Source organism: Magnolia sinica, chromosome 4 (genome assembly GCF_029962835.1).
Source record: "Magnolia sinica isolate HGM2019 chromosome 4, MsV1, whole genome shotgun sequence".
Classification (NCBI taxonomy): domain Eukaryota; kingdom Viridiplantae; phylum Streptophyta; class Magnoliopsida; order Magnoliales; family Magnoliaceae; genus Magnolia; species Magnolia sinica.
The window spans coordinates 111,612,200-111,639,736 of NC_080576.1; the positions used below are offsets into that span (position 1 = coordinate 111,612,200).

Below are 27,537 nucleotides of genomic sequence, written 5' to 3' on the forward strand. Positions count from 1 at the left end.
TCCAGAAATTTCTGACTGGATGGATAACCCTAGCCAATGGATCAATCCACGTAACCCAACCAAAGCAGTTGCAGACCACACACTTGATGCATGCCATCATAACAATCTTCTTCATTCAAAATCAGTGGTTTTGAGCAGCGTTCATACCACAATCTCTTTCAAGTTATAAATATGCGTGTAACTTAAATAAAAAGGTAATTGAGATTGTTACAGAAATAGATATGAGAAACTAAAAATGGAAGACAACAACATTGGATAGAAATAGAGAAACTCTTATAACTGGAGAGGAATGCTCTTATGGGTGTAGACTACTCCTTTGTCACCATCTACCACTTGCCCGCTCCCTCTCAGAATCCTTTCATATTTTGCAGAGGCATTTGTAAATGATAGTTGCAAAGCTTTCAATATCATCAAGAGAAACTCCACTGCTCACAGAGCACTATCCTATGTGCATCCATCTTACTCGAAAAGTCCAACCGATTCATCAATCTGAACTGTCTATTAAGTTCAGACACATTTCATGGACTAGCGTGCAAAAATCACACTGATCAGATGATCTTATCCATTCTTGATTTCGCTTTATTATCTTAACCATCCTTTTTCAAAGCTCTGAATGGGATGGCTACAATTGTCTAACAAATATGATTCTTTTGAATCATAAGACTGCAACCAATAGATGGATCAAATTCTTTTATTGGACCTATTTTGTGTGAACAGTCTCAACTGTCATATCAAAGACCATTGGTCAGTGGTTAACATTTGTTGGATTGGTATGATGTGTTTGCACAGTAACACATGAAATGTGTGTTGGACATAATGAACAGTCTGGATCAATGACTGGGACTATTACAACTTATAGTGCTCTGAGATAAATTTCTGGAGTATCTCTCTAACATCAACGCAGAAAAATACACAAAGCATTGAAATTGTGTGAGATTGGAAGCTAAATTAGACGTATTGCAATAGGATATGTCAGGACTTCTATACCCAGATTGAGATATTTCAACCTTTTGATTATTCAAAAGTTCAGAAAACCACCCATTATTCAAATGAAAAGAATTAAGTGATCCCCTGGTTAAGATATTCCAATATAGAAGTTTTTGTTGGAATATTTGGTTGAATCAAATAGACTACTAAAACCGAAAACCAAAAAGAAAATTAAAAAAAAAGAGATAAAGGACTTGTAAAATTGAGTCGAGGCGTGTCGTGAGGCACTAGGCTTGAAATCGAATTTGCTTCCCTTGGGTAGGGTCCCAAGTGCAATAGGTTTCCAGAGCAATCAACCTCCGGGATACGACTATAACCCGGTCCCTACGGTGCACTCATCGTACATGGGCTTGAACCACTTGCATTTTAACCAAGAAGTGCTAAGTTGACTCAGCGACGAACTCTGTAACCAAAAACCTTCTTAAAACAGAAATTTTTCTGAGGGAAGAAATGGATTAGATGATTTGCAAAACGGAAAGGGAAGTCTTCATATAGACTACAAAATGGTGCCTTAAGCACCCTTTTGAAAGGGTTTGGTCAATTGGGTTTAAACCCAATAGGTGTGACCAACCGACTAGACATCTCTGTTTCAAAAGGAAAAGACGCAAGTGCGAGTATACTGTCGCACAAAAATAAAGTTCCCGCGAGTACACCTACACCCACAGCTCCGTCCTGTCCCAGCGCGCACGCGGACACAGACTCCACTCGGCTCGACGCGCACGTGTGAGGCTAATGGCATAGATCCCTCCAACCAACTTCACATGCCCCCTAAATGGGGCTCAAGCCCCAAGGCAAAAAGCCTATCTTATATGGAGGAAAAGTTTCTTGGGCAAATCCGATGTGGACTAAACCCACAATACAAAAGCAAATCAAATTTTAAAATTTGGAGGGAAACCAAAATATTTGAAAATTTTATTTTATTTTGAAACAAAATACAACAATTTTTATGTTTACTTACACCTCCATCCAAGCTGTGACCACCATATAACCAGTTTAAATCATTGCAAAATGACTCGGGTCCAAAGGCTAAAGTCCTGATGTATCCTGTTGCAATCAATAGATTGGGATGTATTCTAGCAAACCTCTATGACTAGAGGGTGCATTACAAAGAGAGCACATGCATCACCATAGGGTCCATAGAGAGTTGCACCAAGCTGCTGATCTGATGGCCCCAATATGTATGTGGTAATACTCCAAGGATCTCTTAGATTGGATGATTCAAACCTTTTAATCAGTTGCTCTATTTCTCAACTGTCTTTTCATACGCCACTCTTGGAAGGGTTTGGATCTTCCACTTGGGAGACTTCAGAGGTACTCCCATCATGGTAGGGCCCATCAAACCAACAATCTGGATCACTGAGCGATGTGCCCCACATTTATGGGATCCTGTGCTGCAGCAAACTATGCATATCATGGTCCCACGTTTCCAGAATCCATGGCCATTTGATATAAGGCTCAATCAAGCATATAAACCAATCCACCATTTAGTTTGCAACATACCATCGAGTTGTTAGAAGTCCTTCAACACCCACTGGACCTCGTGCATGAATCCTACTTGTACTTATCCCAACCTGTTAAACCATTGAACAGACCCATAATTCCGTAAGGGCTAGCTATTTGACAATTTTCACATTCAACAGCAGAAATCAAACAAATCATACCTCTGCACCAAGTCCAAAACGGGCGCCATCACAAAATCGTGTGCTTGCATTGTGAAAGACAGCAGCGCTGCCATAATTAAAATAGCAAGCAACAACATAGAGTTATCTTTATATCCAGACAAGCCAATATTTGAGAACCCACTCACAAGATAAGGGGCATGTCACACAGTGCTGGCATAAGGCTGCTATAAGAAACTGAATCACCAACATTCAATTCTATGAAGAGAAAATGATGAAGATGAATGACGTCCCCTGGTATTCATAAGAGGTAAGTAGCGCCAAAATTGCATCAAAAAGACCTACCGAATAGGCAATTGCAATTCGGAGCCTAGTCCCTCGATAAGAATGCCAAGCAGCAAATAACAATTTGATAATTTTCCCTCCTAACTAATAATTGCAATTCAATTCGATGCTATATATAACCCCCCCACAAACAAAAAAAAAAAAAAAAGATGCCAAAACAAAGCTATTCTCCAACTTGAGAACTCAGAGGCTCCACAAAAGGAGGAATACACTGAATTTCTCCCAGAAACCGGCAAGCATATCTAAATTGCAACATATAAAGTGACCATAAACCTGAAACTCCGACCATTCACTTTCCACTAGATACAACATACAATTGACCATATAACTCAATAACTTGATTTACAACCCATGGTGGTTTATCTAAAAATGACACCTCTGACTAGATATTCAAGTGCCCCTTTTCTTCTTCATTTTTTTTTTGGAAAGGTTTTCACTTTTCTTTTGTTTTCTTTTTCTTTTTTGGGAAGGTTCTCGCTGTTCTTCTTCTTTATATCTTTTTTTCTGGTATGCAATTTTAAACTTCTAGATGACTTCATCAAGATCAATAAGAATAAAAGAATCAAAATAAGCAAAAGGTAAAAAAGAGGGTGATCATGAATGAGATAAGAGGGCTAGGAAGAAGAGGTTTCAAGAAAATCAGCAACTTTGGGTGTTCCAAACAAAGTGATGCAACTGGATGCATTGGGAATCAAATCCAGAATTTTGGGATTAGATTCCACTGTTTGGAACTTTGAAACCCTTTTGAATTAAAGTCAAATTCCAGATTCGATAGTAGCCTTCAATGATTCAACAATAAAAGAAACCAATGAATAGATGACAGTAAAAGATCTAGCAACACATGCTAACATCAACCCTAATGCAACTGGATATGAAGGGGAAAATGCCCTTGAAAACTATCGCCTTTGGTTTTAAGTGGTATTTGTCCCTTCCATTTTATCTTAAAACAATAATCACAAACGGATGACTAATATTAGTAGCTTCCCGTGTGTAGATACATGTGAGGAACACGTGTGTACCACATCGGGGCCACTCATGTTCCCACATCCACACGTGTGCTCAAGTGAGGTCCCACATGTAGGGCAGGAGATTTGCTTGCACCACAAATTTAAAAAGAATATTGTCATAAATATAGGGTATTATTGTGATGTTATTTTCGGAGATATTCAAGAATATCTGGATATTGTGGTGAATATATTTTTTATGAAAATTCAGGAAATATTGCTATATTTTCAAAATACCAGAAATATTCATAACTATGCTAATGCTAGCATACTACCCAGAGTTGTGAAGATCTGATCCAGAGGTGAATCATAGACGAATATAGCTATACATTTTCATACATGATCCTGCTTGATGGAGAATAAAATGGGAAGAAAAGCATGCTGGAGAAAAGGGTCAGCTGTAATGTAAATAGAACAAGTACTCGTACTCAATAAATAACAAACATGAAGTGCTTGCAGAAACACATGCCTACCTGTCAACCTGACGAAGGAAGATTTCTGCAACTTCACGATCTTCCGCAATTATGCAATCAGTGTGTGCACTGAAAAATCATCAAGGGTAGAACAATTACAAATTTTCATTTGTTTAAATGCTGTAAACCAAGATATGAAACTTTCTCACATTAATAGCACATTATCAAACACGAGACACTTTGTCTAAAATAGCAGCACAACTTGATGGAAATATTACATTGTCCAACTAATATCACAATCAGAAATCTATAGGTGTTACAGGAGATGTTAGAGCATGCCTTCCATGACGATGTATATGGTCAATGGCAGCAAGCACGTCGTCCACAATTTCTACCGTGCAAGCCATCGAGTTGTACTCATGATGGAATGAATGTACCGCCGGAATATCTAATATAGCACTTGCTCTTGGCCCACCATATAAAGAAACACCTACATTGGATGCACATGAGTTAGTAACTATTAACTATATTTCTTCAATGATTTGGCAATCTAATTACAATAGCGATTTACTAGCAAAACACATTCATGCCTAAACTATAGAATCACTCACCAAAAGCTACAAAAGATTATATGCAGAAAATATTTTTGCCTTGCAGCAAGGAACTCAATTCTAGTTGAAGTAACCACAATTAGGTAACCTGGATGTAGCTATGCATGGAGCCATGGATCATGTCTCTTTTCCTCTCTCTTTTGTTTAAGTTCTGTTTATTATAGGGATTCTAGACCTTAGCCTGATATAGTGATTGGATTATAGAACAACGAAACCAGTGATCAATGAGTTGATCATCTCCAATGAGTTGCTGCTTGAAATGAGATTTTGTGCCCAATAATGGTATATGTGGATTGTGCACAATGATACCTAAAGCTAGTTACAATTTGAATGAAGGTTTAGAACATTTGTATCGTTGTGGACATTCTTTTTTTTTTTTTTGAAAAACTGATGTACATTGCCAATATGGACAATATGTAGGTCCTTTTGGCCTTATTGGTTTTTCGTAAAACCAAAACAATGTGTATTGGCAGAGATGTTTTCAACCATGTTCTTTCTGTTCAAACTCCAACCTAAAATTGGATTAAACCAATGAACCAAGGGATGCTGTTATTTTATACCTAGGAAACCAATACCAACAAAGGGCACAGTAGTTTGAGAATGGAGAGGGAGTAGAAAAGATGAGGAGACTTGAGGGGAAATACATAGTACCATACTAGAATTAGCTTTCTCTTCATTCAGTTGGACAAAAAGACTTTCCCAATTTCGAGTGGAGAATAAACGTTTTTGGGAAATTGATGTCCTAGAGACTCCTGTGGTTTTGGGAAAATCTCATTAACACAAAGGGAAGGGTGATTCACCCATTAGTCAAAAGCATCTGACCTCATTAGCCTCTACCAATGTGGTAAGCAAAATGCAGCCTGGAGGCCAATTCATGGATTTCGAAAAGATCAAAGGTGTTCTAAGGAATGGATTGATGGCTAACAACCCAGATTGCATTCATAGCCCCCTCTAAAACCAATGGACCTGAGAATTTATTAGAGAAGATTCTCAAGCGTTCTCAAAGAGCAGGTATCTCTGCTTATGCCAAGTTGCCTTTTCTGGACCTGAAAAGTCATCAAAGTGATGCCTTTGTCAACCTAATCACTTAAACAATACCACATTGCGCAGGGTTTCCAGGAGAAAACCCGTTTAACTTATACTTGCACCCACCACCACGAGGCCTCCATCTTTGACTATGACGTGAATTCCACACCTTTCAAATTAATCACTTCAGCCCAATGGAAAAGGATCTGAAACAGAACACCCCAGTATTCAGGTCTAATTGAGGCCCATTTGACAATGCTATAGTGACCTTATCAGTGACCATACATATGGAAGATTCAATATTATAAAATCCTTTCCTTCCAAATTTCCTGTCAAAAGGCAAGAGGAAGAATCCGTCATAAGATCCCTCTAATGCTGATATTGGCAATGGTGAACTAACCACATAAATGACACCAACTAGGAACTCATGACGCATCCAAGAAAAACTTGGTTTTCCAAGAAAAGTTGATATATCCAAAGACTCCAGCACTCTGCCAAAACCACAGACTTAGACTACTCTCCTTTTCCCATATTATTAATTATTTTTCTTTAGACAATTAACGAAACTTTCATTGAATTAAAAAAAAAAAAAAAAAACTTTTTTATTGGTAAAATAAGACCACTCATATATTCATCCTAGAGTCCTAGTCATATTGACCAAGTCACGGGTGACAGCTTAGATGCATGTAACTAGGTTTTATAAAACACAACATCGGAGCTTCTTTTTCATTCTTCTTCCAAGGTATTGGGAGTTTCGAGTGGGAGACAAGATGGTTTCCACTTTGGTTTTGAATAGAGAGTGGGGAACTCGAGCAAATATAAGGCCTCAACAATTCAATCTGTAGATGGGACAGCACGTACCATTTTTATTTTTATTTTACTTTCAAACTATCATTAAAACTCAGGTGTCTTTTTCACAATAATGCATGTATTTATGCTATTTATGATTAGAAGTATGTCTGCATGCGCATTTTGTGTACGTGGATTGGTCTTTTATATTATTTCTTGAATAGTGGATTTTTTTTCTGTGAGCATGCATGTTTTTAGCCTGTTCATGATAGAACATGTACCAGGTGTTAAAAATTTTAATCAACATATGTAATTGAGTATTACTAGGTGCCCGTGGGAGTTTTGTGCTCTCATTGCCACTCAGATGAAGGAGAATTGTATCAGGTTGGCAGCCAAGGTGAAACTTTTGCCACAACTTTCACCATGAATCCTGACAAGGAATTGAGCAACAGGATTTGTGTAGCCAACCACAATTAGTTGGGATAAGGCTCAGATGATGCTGAATGTGTTTAGGTGTTGGATACAGTTATTACTTGCTGATTGTCCTGTTTGTGCAGTTTTTCTGTTCTGATTTTGTAAATTTGATATGGTCTAACTGAAGTTATGGCCCTTGATAGAGTGGAATGGTGGAAAAGGATTCATGTAGCCGACCCCAATTAGTTGGGATAAGGCTTAGATGATGATAATAATGATGATGATGATAATTTTGTAAATTTGAATGTGCATAGCCTATTTAAGGCAAAAATGTGCATGCATGATGTAATACTTAATTTCATAGATACTGGAGTGTACATATTTATTTATTTTTTTATTACGATTATTACTTAGTAATGAGTATATTTCATTTGCAGTCAAATTTCTGCCCCTTCGTCGTATTCAATTTTGCAATAATTGGCGCTGCACCCAACCTCTTTGTTACCCTTATGACCCAGATACAGGGTGCAAAATGGGTTACTGATTGGAAGAAATGAACCCATCTTAGAGTGATGCTTGCCATGGGACCACGAATAGATATGTGACTTGACACAAATAACATTTGGAAAGAAAACGATGGGGCATGAAGAGTTGACACTGTCAGCAAATGAAATCCAATAAGAAACTTCACTACTTGAGGTTATGGAGGGGACATAACATTAATCCAAAGCCTGTCAAGTCTAATCTTCAGAAAAGAAAGGCATACCTTCAGTTTTGAGCTCTACAATGAGTTCATTAAGCCCACCAGTCTTCAACAGATGCTCATGCACAAGAAGTGTTTCCTAAGAATCACAAGGAGAATCATATTCAACACCTATGGTATCTCAACAATGGTAAGGTAAGATAACAATCCATGTGTGCATGCATGTGAGCGCCCATGTACATGATTAAAAAAAGTTAGATTTGTAATAATGTAAATCTAACTGAATACAGTATAACTAAGCATGGACGGTCAACCTTAAAGAATGCAATCAGGAATTACCATAGCATTACAGGCTGCCGGATAATCTATCTTCGCATCCGAAACAATGTGCTTTGCCATATCCATATTGGCCGATTTATCCACATAAACATGACAGATTCCATCTGGGCAGCAGAGACTGCAATATTAATGCCAAACTCCCAATTTCATATTCTCGTACAGAAATGTATTATTCCATAGGATTACAGGTCCATGTTATGCAGATATAAAATAAATGTGGCATGATTAATTCATCTTACCAGCATGACCAAGAACAGGAATTTTTGTTGACTCCTTAATTTGAGTAACAAGCTTATTACTGCCCCTTGGAATTACCAGATCTATCACATCATCAAGCTGGAGCAGAGTGATGGTTTAGCACCAACATGTTAGAAAAAGTCAGCACCAACATGTTAGTAAAAGTCAGCATAGTTTCTAGCACCCTCCAACTTCACTACTCACCTTCAGCAGATCAGGAATCTCATCTCTTGAAGTCACGAGTCCAATAAGCTTTTCACCCACGGACTTGGGGATGGCTGAAGTGATAATCTACAGAACAGAAGTTGAAATTGTGGGAGAAAAATGCTAAAATTAAAATCCACACATACAAATTAGAAGCATGGTTCTAACAAATATACCTTATGCAAGATGGCATTAGATCGAGTGGCTTCTTTCCCTCCTTTCAGGAGAAGGCCATTCCCACTTCGGACAGCTAATGAAGCTATCTGTTCCATCATATCAAATACTAAAAGTTACTAAGAGAAGGAAGCATTAAATGTAATACCGGACAAATTATAACAAAAACAATGACAGAATTATATTTCAGCACTTCTTTTACATAGGTTTCTTTCCAATTTCAACGCCTAAAATTACAATCTAAATAGCAAGTTCGAGCTAAAAACCAGTGTAAACTCCCAAATTCAACAAAATTGATCTCTTTCAAGTGATTTACAGTGTGAAGAGAAGTGTCAGTATATTCAGGTGCAACAGGGAAGTGTCTGCTTCAAAATTTTAGTAAACGTAAATGGCTGGGAAGTGGGAGTGGGAGTGGGAGCATGATTCTGAAGTGGCAACTGCATAGAAGGTTCACGTGACTAAAGTCTTACTCCAGTTGATTAGAAGAGGCAGCAGCAACTGCATAGAAGGTGCATGTGACTAAAGTCCTACTCCAGTTGAACACAGAATAAAAACCAAACTGAAGATGAGATCAACCTTGAATTTCAAGCATTGGTTTTCATCTATGCATATCAATAATAGAATGGTGTTCAAGCATAGAAATTGGCATGGAGATGAGATGATATGGGATCTAAAGTGAACAGACACATGTAAAGGGCATAGAAGAATATCATACATGGTTGTTACAAGTAATAAAATTCAACCATCTGCAAAAAAAAGAAAAAAATACCTTCCAGGCCCATGATAAAATAAGGTTGAATCTGCTAATCGCAAAGCCAAAAATTATAGTATGTAATGAGTAATTAATGTATGGCAGGAAAGCCATAGCCACCCATTCCAGATCACATACCACATGTTTGGCATTACCTTGAAGAACTCAATCGCGAAGCATGCCTCAGATAATTTTACCTTGAAACAGTTCCTTAAGTATCAGTATGGATGCATGTATCACACCCTTGGGATACAGAAACATATCAGTATCACATGTATGGGGGAATGTAAAATGATGGAATTTTTCAATGAAACTTTAGGAGATGTTAAAAGGGGCATGGTTACACACTTAGAACCCTCAAAACATTACAAAACCAAGCACGGACAACAAGTTTCCATTGTATAGGGGCCTAAATGATGCAGTTATATATCCAAAATGAGTTCATATCGTTCGAGTATCCTACAATATTAGTAAAAGAATACAAATAATACAACAAGAAAAAAAATGAAAGAGTGTGGCCAAACCGTAGATCAGTGTATACTCATCAAAATATAATTTTTCCAGACACTTTGCATTTTAAAAGGTTGAAAACAGAAAAATTTTGGATTTCCCCAATTTCTTCCATTTTCCACGTTCAAATTCAAAATGTCTTGCCTCAAATCCATGTTAATGAATGAAAGTCATGCATAGATGTAGCTTTGCAACTATTTGCTTCCTAATCCTTACAAAAGAAATGGATTTAAATACATTTCACCGAGTGGGTTCTAGCCAGTTCCCACTCTCGGATGACAATTTCTCCACTAAAATCTTGTTTCAATATAAAACATCTCAAGTTGATATGTCAAAACATACCAACACATTACCCCAAAATTTTGAAGGAAAAAAAAAATATTTATTTTAACAACTTTTACAAATTTCTCTGAACATCACAGGATTTTCGGATATGTATCATCAATACATGCAATACTATCGCATGTATAAATGATAGAGTGCATTTTTATAAAGGGTTTTGAGTGATATATCGTGATATCGATACATATTGCAATATATCAACCAATACATTCAGTATTTATTACAATCATGGGGAATTTTTCAATTGCCCCATTTCTTATATTGCTGACCTGTGATAACGATAGTATCAGCCAATACTATCAATATTCAAAACGCTGCTTTGAAAGGTGAGCCCAATGATCAGCTCTGAGGGCTGCAGCCATAGTGCTCAAAACTGAGAGGAGAAAATTGGGTTTTGGAATTGAGAGTTCAACTGATATCTGCTCTCAATTCTACCAGAGGGAAGGCTTTTCTTCTTCCAATTGAACTCCGCCTGTGGAAACTGAGATCTATATGGATGCCATCAATATGGCACATATTCATCAGAAGCAAACAAAAAATAAAAAAATAAAAAATCACATGAAACATTCTTGAACATAGTGGATAACCTGCAGTGGAAATTTTAACAAATCGGCATGAGTCTTTATTTGTACTGCATGTTTGGTCAATATCATGATGAACCTGATCAATGCACATAGTACTGCCTGAATCTATGCCATTGATATGGCAAATATTCATCAGAAAGAAACCAAAAATAAAAAATAAAAAATCATGTGACACATTCTTGAACATAGTTGATATGCTGCAGTGGAAATTTCGACAGTTCAGAATGAGTCTTTGTTCATACTGCATGGGTTCGGTCAATATTATGATGAACCTGATCAATGCACATAGTACTGCCTGAATCTCCACGCCATTAAGAACATAGGCAGAAGTGATTTTCTGATATAATCAGTGTTTTAAATATCGACGATATCAGCCGATATATCCCACGATATATCTTGTATCCCACCTATGTGATACAAAACACAGTAGTGGGATATATCCCACATGTTTGATCCGTGCACCTTTTTTTTATTTCCGATCATTTTTTTTCTTCTATAAATCATGTTAAATCAGTGTGAAATTGTTACAAATCAATGATTTTTCAGGTTTTGCATGAAAAATCTTGGTTTGGGAGCTTCGATTTCGAGATTTGGATGAAAATGACCGAGTTATGGAAAATTGAAAAAAAATCAAAAATTTTCCAATTTCTCGCAAATCGGTTGCAATCTTTATGTCCAAACATAAAATCAAACATGTATGTAACCTGATCTAGTGATTCTTCTTTTGCTTTTGAATGTATTGCTTGTGTTTCCACACGTCTTCTTACATTTATAAATTATATGAGTAAACTTTGAATATACTTGCATCAATTCAGTTAGACAACGCATAGATTAGGACCCCATACAAAGAAAACCTATTATGTGCACTTGTTTTTTTGTAATGTTTTGATTTCTAAGTGTATATTGATGTCTTTTTTAACAATCACTGAAATTTCGTTGAAAAATTCCACAATTTCCAATGTTTCCCCATGTTTCCAACAACAGCGACACATTACACAATACAACCGATATATCCCATGCGATAACCGATACGTATCTGTATCCCAAGGGTGCAATACGTAACACAATACCGATATTTCGAACACTGGATATAATACGTAGTCAAGATCCAGGACCATAATTTAACTACTGCATACATATATGCTCTAATCCACCTGACCAGTTATTCATCTTATATAAGACAGATCGTCATGACAAAAAGCTCAACTAAAGACAAAATGATCAGCAGGGTCCCTTTTACTTGCTGCATAAATAATCATCCAACTAATATTATTTCAATATAATTAACAGAGATTGGATAACTAATGAATTCTCCTCAATATAGTACTAGAAGCAGCATCCAGTGACCTTCATATGTAATGTTTACAGAAACTAACTAGAAAAGCTGACCAGCTACTTGTTATGTTTAAAAATTGAATACAAGTGAGAACTGCAATAATGTACCTGAACTAGTGCATCTGGCCGGGACTCAAAAACAATCAGGAGAACACCCAAGGGACATGATGTCTTTTCTAAGATAAGCCCATCTGCAAGCTGGATGCCAACTTTACTTCAGAATTCAAACTTCAAGAATAGAGATCAATGCAAAAGGATGTGATGCTAATCCAAATGATTTCATTCCACATGTCCATACAAACACACATGTTGGTGCACGAGATCAATGCAAAAGGGATGCGATGCTAATCTAACTGTTTCATTTTGCACGTGGACACACACACACGCGATCAATGCAAAAGGATGTGATGCTAAAAGAAACACACACACACAAACATTTATCTAAGAGTTTGTAATCATAGAAATTATAAAATAAAGCCCAACATCATTACGGTTACATATACATTGACTTGCTTCTTCCAAAGGTGTAAGGTTGCTTCTTCTTCTTACTTTTTCTTTTTTCCTCTCTTCTTCTTCTTCTTTTTCTTTTTCTTTTTTCGAATGATTCAGAAGTGCAAAAGGTTAACAGTTTAAATAAAGGAAATTCCTTGACAGTTCACTCCCCTTACCTCCGTTCTCTTCAAAACATGACCAATCGGATCATCCATGTCAGCAAGCACACGAATGGATTTTGAAAGACTTGAGATCTGCCAACAATACAGATGTGTTCAAAAAATCAGATGGGATGGAAATACTTTTCATGAAACAAGGAGAATACTACATCCAAGATGGCATCTACCGCATGAACATGACAAATTTTGGAAACAATCTTTTTCAATGCATAGAAAAAGCCAAAGAAGTTACAAAGATCCAAAGCAGGTAATGCAAGTTATCCATCAGAAGCAAATTTCAGTTACTTGTGATGCCTTGCCTTTCCTGGCTTCAAAGTCAGTCGAGATATCAATGACTTTTCATATCCATCCATTTGTGCAGCAACGATGTCAGCATCATTCTCAACTTTGATCAAGTTCTCATTTGCTTCCAGAGCATCAGCAATATCCAGTAAAATTTTCCTTCGATCCTGTGAAGATAGGGTCTGCAATGAAAACCATTCAATACTGTATGGTCAAACAATCAGAATCACTAGTCTTCTGAGGAGAACCAAGAGTGTTTCATCCACTCTTCAAGGAGATTGCACAGAATGGGTACATTAAAACTTCAGTCTCATAAAACTAATCACTGCCGAAAATACACAGCAAAGAAACAAACAAACTACCGCAATACAGAATAATGCAAGCTTTTCCATCACAAGAAGTGATCACTTAGTACCTGAAGTCGCCTAGAACATTCCCTTGCTGCAACAGCCATTTCGCGGGCACCAACTTCTTTGGATGAGACCCATAAATATGCATCCTGATGAAAGAGAGTACCAACACGTACTCCTTGAAGTACTTTTATGATGTTATCAGTTGCAAAACCACTTCAATACAGATGGAAAGTGAGTTAGAGTTCAATTAGATAGATAGCCAGCTAGATCAATCTGTACATGAGAACTTAGCATGCCACCTAGTGTAAGGAAATGATTTACTTTGCGCAACTGCAACTCTATGGAACCAATTCAATATTTTCCACTTGACACTAATCTTTTGCTGATTGCTAGGGAATGAAATGCATTTTTTTTTTTTCAATTTTGGAAGGACTTCCCTACATGCTCAAAGAAGCAAAGGGATGATTGATTCTGATAGATTAAAATTTTTAAACATTTACCTTTAAAATGGCACAGTAAATATCCCAAGTTCCCCAATATCATCCCAAATTTCTTACTTTAGAGTTTAGGCCAAGCAACTAATGTCCTATGTATGACTCAATTAGGAAAAGCTTTTTCATCACTATTGTTGTAGTTGCCATATGTAAGCCTTATCACCCAACTAATTGGGGTTGGCTACATGAATCCTGTTCCCCATTCCACTCTGTCAAGGGCCATAACTTCAGTTAGACCACAGTTTAGCAGCTCCGGGCTCATTTATAGTAGGAATATAGTCAAATAAATAGAATATGACAAATCAAAAGTTGAAATGTGCATCCAAAGTCCCCAAAAGTGACGAGTATATTAAACTTTAACATGAAGCATAAGGTCAGAAAAGTACCTGGTAATAACAACAGGGATACCTGCATAAGCTGCATAAACAGCAGCTTTTACTTTAGCAGTCATACCCCCTCTTCCCACCCTGGATTTGTCTCCAAATGTGATCCCTCCCTGATGCTTTTCTTTTATATATGTATGGATAAGCTTCGAATGTGGTTCTCCAGGTGGGCCACTATACAAGCCATCCACATCACTCAAAAGAATAAGAAGATCAGCTTTCAACTCCAAAGCCAATAAAGCTGCTAAACTGTCATTATCCCAGAAGATACCAGATGAATCCTGTGCATGATGCTCACTATTAGAGAAATTAATTTGAATTAAATAGACAAGCAAATCAGCAAGGATGGAAGTACTCGAAGCTATTCCAGGCATGAACATGAGATATATCGATAAGAACATGACATAAACTGGGTTAAGTAATCACACCATAAAGGGTCCATCACTAACTTGCTGGGATTACCCACCCAAATTATTGAACTCCAATGGACACACTGACGAATTGCCTGTTAAGTATCACATAGTCAATGAACTACCTCAATATTAAGCCTCTTCTGAGTCTTGATAGATCACAAATTTATTTCAAAAAAAAATAAAAATACAACCAATCAAGAGGTCGAGATAGTCCAACACAGAATGGGCAGAACTGCTGCTTTTGCGAAACCATTGGTCACAAATTCCATCTCACAGAAACATGGGGAGATCCTAGCTAAGCAGTACCTATTTTTGTGAGTAATTAGGATTGAATCTAAACCCTCATGGGTGAGACCCCTACCTCAAATCTCAAATGTGCTAAAGAGATCTCTTATTCATCCATTATGTAGCATGTGTGGCCCTGGACCCAAACCATTACAACTATCTCTGAACTGCTTGAAGAAGTGCCAGGTTAGTGCAAGTAGTCTGGGAAAAGAAAACTCATGTTATGATAGGGCAACGCATTTCATCCTCCAATGAAACCAAGTTGTTGATTAAGTTTAATCCTAAGTTCCTAACATCCCAACCACTATTCCCGAGCCCATTCTTACTCGTGATCACTTTTCTTTGCAAATCTCTATCCATTCCATAAGATGATGATTATGTCCCACCAATCTTTATTGACAAGAAGTCTTTAAAATTTCCTTATGTTGAACACAATTGACCTAGGATTTTATAAACATGACATTACAGAATATTACAAGATTATGCCTGTGTTCTTCTTCTTGTTGTTGTTCTTCTTCTTCTACACATGAGTGCCTTACTAATACTCCAAATCTAACACGACATCCCTCTTTGCTTTGCAACTCTCTATCCCTTCCATAAGATGATTATATCCCATCAATCGTACTGCCAAGAAATCTTTAAAATCTCTTTATCTTGAACACCAATGACCTAGGATTCTTCCTCTTCACAAATTTTATTAAAAAATGGAAGGACAAGGTAGAGGGACGGCGGCAGTACAACAAGCAAAAGGCAAAAGCCTTGCCATGAGACAGCTTTTCCTTTTAAATAAAATGTACCCAAATGATAAAGGAACTGAAGTATTCGCATAGTTCAAGCAAAAGGAAAACATGAAAGAGGAACAAACCTCATACGGTGCTCGCCTGGTACTGATTGCATCATTTTCATTAAAAACGGGAATAACCCTGAGAGCTAACAACGAATTCACAGTTTCAGAAAGTTGCATCCTGAACTCTTGATCATGAAATTCACTATCAGTCACAAGAAGCTGGGAAGATGTCACATCCAACTGCATACAAACATAGACACTTATAATATTGGATGAACTCATGAACGTCATTGGAAAATAAGATGAAAATATGAATGAACTGAAAACAGCAACCTGCTACTGCAGCTAAAACAGGTGTTAGACGCAAACAAAAGAAGGAGAACACTTTTTTTTTGGTAATTTCATCACAAGTTCCAGTCCAATTACAAAGATTGAATAGAAAAGGAAGTGGTTTTCTTTTTTTCCTCACCTGACTAAACAAGGCATCATAGAGAGCCATGAGGCCACTCTGTCCAGCAGCTGCACAAGCCTTTCCATCAAGTTCAACTTGTGGTTTCTGGAGATCAGCAAAGCTGCAGAGCAAAAATATAAGGGGACACATTCAAGAAAGAATCACTCCCATTGCATAAGGTGATCCGTAATAAATAACATTGTGTCTTGAAACAAAATCATGTTATGAGAAAAAGTGTGTAAATTATTCTCAAAAGCATGCAACACTACAGAGAAATACTGAGTATTTAGAAAATGAAAAGAAAACAGATTGTTCCATATTTTTTCTTCTTTTTGGTAGGCAAGCAAGTTGATCAAGAGATTAGACCATGAGTTGCTATTACAGACAACTAGAAAACTAATGTCGCATCATTAAGCTTCATTTTTTGTTGAGGTGAAAGAAGTAAAAGAAGCTTTGAGAAAGATGAAGACAGTAGAGGCCCGGCCATATGGTACATCAGTAGAGGTTTGGAAGTGCATAAGAGATATTTGCTTATTTTGCTTGACAAAGTTGTCCAACAAAAATTGTAAGATCGAAGATAATGCTATACGAATGTAAGAACCCATTACAAGAATAAACGAGAGACAGAGGGCTAACTATCATGAATTAAATTTAAGCTTTGGGAGAGTGATTGAGAAAAGATTGAGGCCTGAGACAAATGCATCAGAAAATCAATTTGGATTCATGCCATGAAGGTCAACCATTGAGGCTATTTCCCTACTCAGACAACTGACAGAAAAATATACGGAGAGGAGGAAGGATCTCTTGGTGTTGGGAAAGAAAGGAATCTCCAAAGGATATATTGACATGATTTAGGATATGTATAAAGGAGCAGTAAAAAATGTGAGGACCTTTAGTGGAGAAACAAGTGAGTTTCCAATTACTATAGGATCGGCATTGACCAGTATCTTCTTGCATTGGTTATGGACGAGTTAAGGAGGCAGTTACAGGAATAGATTATGTGGTGTATGTTGTCTACAAAGACAATCAGACGGTTTTGATTGCAGAGATGAGGGAAGGGGTAAACGCAAAGCTAGAAACACTGAGGGATGCTTAAAAGCTGAAGCTTTTAAATCAGTCGAACTAAACATAGTATATGGAATGCAATTCTAGTAACAATAGGAGTGAAAACAAGGTATTAGTTAAGATTGTGGACCAAGGAGTACCGCAGAGGACTTGGGTTGATAATCATATGAGTGGAGAGATAGAGAAAGGTGTTGCTCATAGAATTAAAGCTAAGTGGAGAGGTGCCTCTGGTGTTTATTTGATTTTCACCCACCAATCGTATTGAAGAGGAGATTTCAAATGATGACTCTACGACTAGTCATGTCCAATGTTGGGTAGTCAAGGAACAACATGTTATTAGGATGTGTAGTTGAAAGAAGGATGTTGAGATGGATGAGTGGCAAGAGAAAAGATGGGTAGAGCTGAGGTTGCAGTATTTTTTCGCCATGCATGTTCATGTGTGCAGCACAACATGGCTAGCCGGTGTCGTGTCATGCTATGCATAGATTGATATTGGAAAATGCCAGGTTGGCAGCTCTGTAGACAATGATAAGTGAATCCAGTACTACTGTGAGGGTTGCAAGGGAGGAGAATATGGGAAGCCTAAGCCAAACGCACCATATCTCAACCTCACAACCATGGTATCCTCAACAAAATGTGGGATGCATCCATGGGGAACACATCACAACACACCTCATCCTTATACTTAGATCCAGTAAAGAAGGAAAGTTAACAAGAACTTGTCCCCCTTTCATGAACCAAGGAATTTGGGTATTCTTTAAGTTCTTATTTATTCAATATTTCTTGAGAGACGGTGTCCTCATTACTCCCACATTTATAAGGATCATGGTATTTCCTAATAGTGACGGTGGCCGTAACAGCTACCACCGTTACCTTTACGATATGGGTTGTAACGGCCATTACCCCTTCCGTAACAACCTCTTTTTTTATTGAAAAAAACAAAAACCGGAAAACCAATATTTGCCCCATAACCGACAGTTACGGGGCCATTATGGTCTTTATAGGGGGCATAATGGGTCGCTACAGGGGCCGTAATGGCAATTATGGGTCGTTTTTTCCTTACCTTTACATAACAGCCTTTATGGCCCTATAACAGTCGTTATGGCACACCATGATCAGGATTGTACATATTTTCCCAACAAAATTGCAAGTGGTATGGAAGATGTTAAGTCACAGCCATCGCCCCTTATCAATCACCTAAGATGTCAATACTATAGTCCATTGGATAACTAATAACTCGCCCTATTACCGTACACACATATACCTCCTCTTCCACGGTTCTTAATATCAATATCGGGGGCCATATCAACTCGACCAAAAAAGGATACGATATGGGCATCGTGTATCGATATCGGTCCGTATCAGACCATATTGGCCCGTTTCAGTCAGAAAATTAAGCCAAAGAATTATGGAAAATAGAGAGAGAGAGAGAGAGAGAGAGAGAGAGAGAGAGAGAGAGAGAGATTACATTACAATACAACAAAAAGAAGATTTTAAAAAAAAAAATTAAGAAAAAAAAGTGAAGGCTTACCGCTAACCCTTCTTTCCGATTTTTCCCATAAGATCCACTTCGCTTTAATTTGTCGAATCTCATTCAAATCATTTGTTTTGATCCTAAAATCATGGTGTGTCATAAAGAGAGTTATGGGACAGTAAAGGTTGTTACGTAAAGATAACGGTGGCAACCGTTACACATTATAGGATCGTAAAGGTTGTAACGGCCGTTACGGGAAAAAATGACCCATATAGGCCGTTACGACCCCCATAACGGCCCATAACAATTTGTTAGAAGCCGATACAGGTTTTTCGATTTTTTCCAATAATTAAAAAAGAAACCATAATGGCCATTATGGCGCATGTAACGGCTGTTACACCCCGTATTGTAAAGGTAACGGTGTTGGTTGTTACGGCCACACCATTACAATTACGGAATACCTTGCCCAAAATAGGTCTAAATCTAGCTTAAAATGAGTTTTTAAGCTTCCTTCATGGTTTAAATGAAAAAAAAAAAGGGCTTTTATCATGCTACCCCATTGTTAAGGACAATCCCATTAGGGCACCAAATCATATACATCTTTGAATGCCAATTCATTTCTTATGTCCAGGGGAAGACAATTAAGATATCTTGAAATCTTTTTAGTCTTCATACTCATAAAACCTTACCCGTGGGCTGCAATGTCAATTTATGGAACTTCTTAGTGTATTCATTTACCGATTAACATCTTTGATAAAGCTCACAAGCATAACTCTTGAGTAGGAACTTCCATTTTAACTTCTTTTTCATCTTTTTCAAAGAATTTATTTCTCCTTACCTTGATTGATTCATTCGGCTTGAATATTGTCCACTATGTCAATTGATTGTAGCCAATCAATGTCTCGTATGTCAAACACATGACACGTGCTATCATTACCCATACCATGCATCCTGTGCATTTTCCATTGATTGGCTACTTGCGAAAAATTCCCACATGGGCTATCCTAACAATTTAATAGATGAACTTCTACTCACAAATTTTGAGTTATTTCCGACTTTTTTATTTCAAAGTCATTGATTTTTACATTAGGTGTTGTTCATGGTGGGGACAACCTTGTGGACAGTTTGGAGTCCTACACACATCACACATGGCACATGCTATGATGATCCAAACCATGAATCCAGTGTGTTTGCCACTGATTGCCCACTTGCAAAAAAAAAAACAAAAAAGCCCTCATGGACCATCCTATCTATCTCACAAATGAACTTCTTCTCACCAATTTTGAGTTGTTACTTGACTTTCTTCTATTAGTGTCAACTTGAATGCAAGGTATTAAGTAACAATATCAGCTGGCGCATCGGCCTGGGCAACACAATATGAGACATATTAGCCCTGTAATGGCTTTATAAAATAAAATAATAATAATAATAATAATCTAAAAAATTATTGGTAAAATTTTAGAAAATGTAATGATCCCAAATACGCCATCGTCATCATCTTCTAAACCTTATCCAATTAATTAGGGTCAGCCGAGGATCCCAAACATGTATTCTTTTTTTATTTTCAACATGTATTGATGGTGTAATGGGCCATTATTTGGTAAGAATGTGGTCTGTCAGACAATATCAACTTGACTTGCTGAAAACTCAACCAAAAATATGCCCTAATTGAGCAGAAATTAAGAACGCTTTGGTAGACTAGGGCTCATTACATACAAATACAAAACAGGATGGAAAATGAAAAAAAAAAAAAGAAAAAAGAAAAAAGAAAGTGAAAGTATATCTCTTTCTTACAATATCTCCCAAAATGGTCCATTGCGGTTTGGTTCATCAAATTTCACTCAAATTTTGTGTTTTGATCCTCAAAAGCAGCCTAGATCTAGTTTAAAATTAGTTTCTAGGCTCCCTTCATGGTTAAAATGAATAAAGAAGTGAAAAAATGACAGAAGAAAAAATAAAACTTTCATAATCGTCCTTTATATGGTTGTATCGACCTCTAACAACCATATCAGCCCCAAAATGGTGCCAATACGGGACATATCGGCATGTATCAGCCTGATACGGCCCACTGTTTTTGTAATGGACTGAATCGTGGTGTGCCGTAAAGGCCATTACGTAAAGGTAACGGTGACAACCGTTACACGTAATGGGGTCGTAACGGCCGTAGCAACCATTATGGAAAAAAAAAAAAAGACTCATAATTGCCATTAACGGCACGTTACGTCCTCTATAAAGGCCATAATAGCCCCTTAATGGTCTATTACAGGACAGATACAGGTTTTTCATACTTTTTAATCAACATTACGGGGAAGATACAGGTTTTTCGGGGGTTTTTTCAATAAATAAAAAAATAAAAAAGAGAGACCGTAATAGCCGTTACGGGGCCGTAACAGCCGTTATGCCCCGTATCGTAAAGGTAACGGTGGTGGCTGTTACAGCCGCCATTACCGTTACGGAACACCTTAGGACCGATTCACCGCTGTATTACATAAAACAAACATACCGTTTTTAGTACCATGTTTGTATGGCACAGAAAAAGGGTTAAGATCATGCAAAAAGTGTCATTTTTTGGACAATGGCTCATTCATTATTGGACCTACTGAATGGACAGTTCCTCTCTTCCATGTATGCAACATGTGCAGCAATGACACAGGCATCTACCTTCCATGCTTTTTTAGTACCATGTTTGTATGGCGCAGTAAAAGGGTTAGGATCATGCAAACAGTGTCATTTTTTGGACAATGGCCCATTCATTATGGGACCTACTGAACGAACAGTTCCTCTCTCTTCCATGTATGCAACATGTGCAACAATGACACAGAGGCAATGTACCTCCCATGCTTCTAGAAGCACTGGATCAGCTCTCACAGAATTGTGAAAGGATGTTCTTCCACATGAAATTACATTTGGTGTTTCAGGTTGTGCAGCATCACCATACCTGACACCTCAGCCCAATGTCAGAGACTAATTTGTGGACAGTTATCATACATATCTATGTTAAATTAAGCTTTAGGGAGGCTGCCAAGAAGGAATTGGGAATGGTTTCCCTAGTATGCAAGATCTAAATTACCACTTCAGCACGAGAAAAAAATTAAAACATGGAACAACAAAGAAAGCTATATAAACCTGCTGTTTACTAATCTCCGGTATCTTAGTCGTTGACGGCCAACACCAACAGCACCTGAAGTAACCAAAATAACCTCAAAGCCTTGAGTATTCAATTCTTTAACCTGTACATGTTCCATAGAAGAAAAAAAAACAATATAGACTCCAAAATATGCAGCTGTGATTAGCCAAAGGGAAGGGAAATTTGGTCATGAATAAGCTGGTGTGCCATGTCTAGCATACCTGCTCGCAAAGAGCTCCAAGTCGGCCTAATGCTAATCTTCCATCAGCTCGGGTCACGACAGCAGTTCCAACCTTCATAACCAAGAATTGGCATCAGCACCAGGTTGAAAAAAAGTTAAAGAGTTTTGAGAGGAACTTATGAACTTTCATACAAAAAATAAGTGAATCCAATGGCTTTTTTATGAACAGTGTGACAAAACACTATTCTTCTGGATGGTTGGATGTTCACTAGATATGGAAACCCAATTCCAGAATTTTGTAAAACTGTTGTAGTAATTCCAATAACCAAGATGGTTAAGAAGTCAATGTAGTTTCATACAACAGGGGCAACATTCAGTTAGCTCCTGTCACTAACATAATAGGGGAAATATCAAGAACTGAAGTGAAAAATGAATATGCCTGATAGATGCAAAAGAAACCCTTGAAGGGATTGATAACATGACAATGAACACAGAGTACAGCTAGAAAGATAAAAACAGCAACAACAAAAACAAAAACAAAATAAACAAAATAAAAAACTCTATAGACACCTACTAAAAAACTTAATAAAATAGAAACATTCCCTCCCGAGTGCATCTACAGTGCGGGCTTTGCACATTTTTGGGTCAACAGCATTAGTTCTGAACATGCATATTGATTACTAACAGCATTCTGTTTATAAATCAAAGGGGCATATAAGGGAAATGATATCATACAGGAACGGTATGTGAACTTTCTTATACGGCCTTGACTTTCCCACCAACGCATCCCTTGTTTACGAAAATCGAACGTGTAGATCATCTGGGCAGACAATCAAGCTGGTCCACTCATCCTGGACTCCTGAGTGTCTGAATCAATGTACAAGCTGGCCCATCTAATGAGTGGATTGGCCTGATTTCCGTGGGAGATCTTCATCGTGCAGCCCATCTTTTTGATGGCTCAGATGCACTAGAGAAGTGACATGCAGGTGAGAGAGATGGGGCTGCATGTGAAATTTCGCATACAGTGCCTGTATGTGATTGTTTCTCACTATACAAAGATCTTATACAACTAGTTGTATCATAGGCCTATGTTAAAACTGTTTGCAACGGAAACATGGACAACCCAATCAATGATCTGGACCATGCATTGATTCCAGTTTACCCTTTTCAGGCCATTGGGCAAAGATTACACAATCAGATGGCCTTGACCATCGAACATCGGCCAATTTTCTTATAACCATTTACTTTCCTGGCCAAAGATCCAATGGTAACCATCATTTTACTAAAGTGATTATTAGGAATCATAAGCTAATCCAAGGTGGGTCCACTAAATGGATAATCCAAGCTGATGATGGCACCTATTTTTCTTTACATACTCCCCAATCCATTTTGTATTGTATTGAAGGGATGATTAGAAACATCTGATCTGCCTTTTTTATTCTTTTTTGCAAGATGGTCCTCTGTGTGTGGACATTCCAACGTTGCACGCAAAAAGAAACCAGCAACTGAAGTAACACTAACTAAGCAAAACCCATCTGCAATCAACACAAAAATTGCACTCCTGACAAATTCAAAATCCAAATCCACCAAAAACAAATTCCAAAACTTCTGAAATCTACTGTTACATTTTATAAAACAGCTGCAGCTCCCGTGTGAATTTCCTACACCATACATTAGCTTTAGCAACACATCCACATTGTAAGGTTCCATTGCACACAAATGCTTCAAATCCAAACTGCCCCAATCATGGAACCCATTCTCAACCCCGGATAGTGTAAAACAGTACCATTCGAACTCTGAACTTGGAATGTTGATTATTTTACTTTCTGATCTCCCGTAGGATATCCACAATTTTGACAGATCTGGAAAGACACATATCCACGCTCCATGTGTGACATGTATCTGTTGCTAATACTTCCTTACAAAGTTGCGAACTCATAGCATAATCTATCCCCTAACAAGCATACTAACAACAGAAACATCGAATTTCTGCTGCTTGAATGACTGCATTGCAAGAAACAGGAGGGTTCAAGCATTGTACTACTTCAATTGAAAGTAAGAAACTCGAATCTCGCTGTTTACGCAAGAAAAACAGGAATTTGAATTCTTTCATTGCAAGAGACAGGGTTTGTGAAATCGAAGCCGAAAGCTTCAAATCAAAGTTCAAGAAGAGATCTGCAGGCGAAGAATTGGAGATGGAACAATGGGAAGGCTAACCCATGTGTATGAGATCTAGGCCATCCAGCAGTCAGGCCACTGCCATTCCGTGTATTTGCCCTGGCCTTTAGGCAGGTCAGCTCATCAGGAGTGCCGCACTTTTACTTGGTACCGGACCATTAGTCGTTCTTTTTCTAACAGTCCGTTTAGACGCCTGGCCCACCTGATGAATGGGCCAGAATGACTTCTGGAACCAGGTCACGTACACGATGGGATCCGCTCCGGATCTCTCACAGGTGCATCATGCTGGCACAAGCGTAGGACTCGGGTGCTCGCTCAAGGAGCTCTGTAGGGCTCGTGGAAGAAGCTATCTTACCTTGATGATTACGCGCTTTACGTCTTTGATGAAAGCTCGAGTCGAATCCATGGCGGAGAGCGAAGCTCTCTCACACGATAAATGAGGGAGGTCGAGAGAGAGAGAGCGGCTGCGAACGTTTCTGTTTTTGGCTATCGAGAGGGGGGGAGGGGGGGTTGCGCTGGCTGCTGCGACTTTCGACTTTCGAGCCTTTTTTGGGTATTTATATAAGCGCGGTAGGAGTGGGAATGGTTCGTTATGGTATATCCGAGTCATGCTCCCCTGCGCACCTACGCACGTCTTCATCTTTTCACACGTGACATAAGTGTCTAATCTGAACGGTCCATGTGATGAGGAATCCCATAAAACCTAATGTGAAAAAATTTCACCCTGATATAATATTCTGGTGGGCCATAGAACAGATAAATGCAAATCAAGGGAGGAAATTTTTTTCATTTTTCATGGACCATCAGAGTTTTAGATCAAAGTAAAACTTGGTCCCGGGAGGGTGTCAGGAGGTTCCACTTCACATGAACGGTTCTGATTTTGGATCCACATCACGTATGACGGGTTCTCAAAAAAGTTCGTACGTTGTACGTACGAACTGGTTCGCAGGTGAGCGTTTCCGGGTATATCCCTCGGGCTGGCCTAGCTTTGTAGGCCTACCGTCATGTATGTCTTTTATTCACGCCGTCCATCCGTTTTTCCAGGTCATTTTAGTGTATCATCCCAAACATCATTTAGATCCGCATCTCATGTGGATCACACCATAGAAAATAATGGAGATTGAACGGCCACAATTGAAACTTCCTAAGGCCACCGTAATGTTTTATTTACAATCTAACATGTTCATGATCTTAATCCAAAACTTCTACGCCCCGAGAAGTTTTCAACGATGGCGTACAAAACCCACTTTTTTCTGTGATGCGGTCCACTGGTTCTTTATATCTGCATCATTTTTTGGATCTTACCCTAAAATTATCTGGAAAAACATATGGATGGCGTGGATAAAATAAATACATCACAGTGGACCCCACGTAGCTTAGGTCACGTCGGCACAGGCAATCCGCTTCCTTCGCAAGTTATATGATACTCTGGCTGCGTTTGATACGCCGGCACAAAAAATTGGAAATCTGAAAATAGGTACGTAAATTAAAACAGCAAAGCTCTGGAGACGGACGTGGATTGCGACTGTCTAAGTTACGTGCTAGAATCAGACTGGTTGAACGCTTCTGACTCTGATTTGTGACACGACCGTCCAATAAATGCTTATAAATCTAATATTTAGATAAATCAACTAAGAGTAAATTTTGGTTCATCGAACATCTTAATTGGTTCCATAATTTTGGATGGTTTATTTTTAATTAATTGAATGGAATGTACGCAATTTCTCGGTAATTTGTAACTGCCTGCGTATCATCCATCACACCCTCAAGAGTATCAAAGCATTTCTCCATTGCGATGCAGTGAGACGTGGCATTTCCAAGCCGGGAATTCCTGACTCAACGGTGGCATCATGTGAACAAGAGAAGTACGTGTCAGGCATTTGGCTCGCAACACGTGTTAGAGATCTAGGCCACTCGTCAGGCAAGTAACATGTGAACAGGACATATATTAAAAATCAGGAAACCTGGTTCCTTTGTAACGTTTCTAAAATAGGCTCTTTCTACAATTACCAACGTGGGATCCACCGTAATGTAGGGCCCACATCCACTCCGTCCATACGTCACGCCCCTTAATTGCATGTAGTATCCCAAAAATCAGGGCGATCCCAAACATAGATAGGTCACACCACAAGGAACGGCTGCGATGGAACGCCCACCGTTAAATACTTCCAAATTGACAATGGGCCCACCGTGCTCTATACATGCCATCCAACCCATTCATAAGATGGGCCCAATCAGGACGAATCGATGGACTAAAAATCAGATCGATTCAAAAGCTGGGTGGGCTAAACCGCTTGATTTTAGAGATGTTTTCCATGATTTTACATGGTGTGACTCACCTGGGCGCGGATGAGGGGGTAACAGCTTGGTGGGTGTTACCCTTACCATAGGCCCCACCCTGATGCTATGATGTATATCCACTCCGTCCTTCCATTTTTTTCATCCCATTTTAGTGCATGATCCCAAACATTAAATATATTAAAATCTCAAGTGGACCACACTACAAAAAAAAAAGTGACGACTGAATGCTAACCATTCAAAACTTCTCAGGCTCACTATAAGGAGATCCGTAGTTTTTATTTACCATGCAATCCGTTGATAAGGTCAAATAGATCTGAATGAAGTTAAAACAAAAAGATTACCTTGATCCAAAGCTTTTGTAGCGTACAAAATCTTTTAATGGTTATTCAAACCTTTCCCACTGGTATGGTCCACCATAGACTTGGATCTACTTAATTTTTGAGATAACATACTTAAATGAACTGAAAAAACTGGATGAACGGTATAGATATGAACAATATTCATCAAGATAGTCCTCACATGGTAAGGTTAACACCAACTAAGTTGTTGCCTGGTTACAGCTAATCTGGCCACCGCTCACCGAGGTCTTAGATTGCTCTCATCGAGGATATCTTTTTTACTTTTTATTTTTCTTTCAATTCCCATGTTTCTCGGTGGAATAATCACATGACTCGTTTGCAGACTGCTACGATTTTTGTCATCTTC

At 38.3% G+C, this 27,537-nt stretch overlaps 1 protein-coding gene across 1 annotated transcript; it reads right to left on the minus strand.

The window, feature by feature from the left end:
* Positions 1–87: 87 nt before the first annotated feature.
* LOC131243831 (delta-1-pyrroline-5-carboxylate synthase-like) lies at positions 88–25,060 on the minus strand. The gene is made up of 21 exons (XM_058243427.1): positions 25,049–25,060; positions 24,887–24,993; positions 22,394–22,465; positions 22,172–22,275; positions 16,525–16,627; positions 16,134–16,295; positions 14,574–14,851; positions 13,756–13,906; positions 13,358–13,522; positions 13,056–13,133; positions 12,496–12,585; positions 8,868–8,954; positions 8,692–8,778; positions 8,490–8,586; positions 8,251–8,354; positions 7,975–8,050; positions 4,708–4,858; positions 4,429–4,497; positions 2,649–2,715; positions 2,488–2,558; positions 88–355 (listed from the first exon to the last, which is right to left on the minus strand). The coding sequence occupies exons 2-21, from the start codon at positions 24,935–24,937 to the stop codon at positions 274–276; spliced, it is 2,145 nt and encodes a 714-aa protein (XP_058099410.1). The 5' UTR covers positions 24,938–24,993; positions 25,049–25,060; the 3' UTR covers positions 88–273.
* Between the last annotated feature and the right edge of the window lie 2,477 nt (positions 25,061–27,537).

Excerpts from the sequence above, each read along its gene's own strand:
- LOC131243831 (XM_058243427.1), bottom strand. The coding sequence starts at position 24,937 with ATGGATTCGACTCGAGCTTTCATCAAAGACGTAAAGCGCGTAATCATC. Across the intron at positions 13,134-13,357 it reads TGACTTTGAAGCCAGGAAAG|ATCTCAAGTCTTTCAAAATC; the intron begins GCAAGGCATCAC and ends TATTGTTGGCAG. Across the intron at positions 2,716-4,428 it reads TTCCTTCGTCAGGTTGACAG|CGCTGCTGTCTTTCACAATG; the intron begins GTAGGCATGTGT and ends TAATTATGGCAG.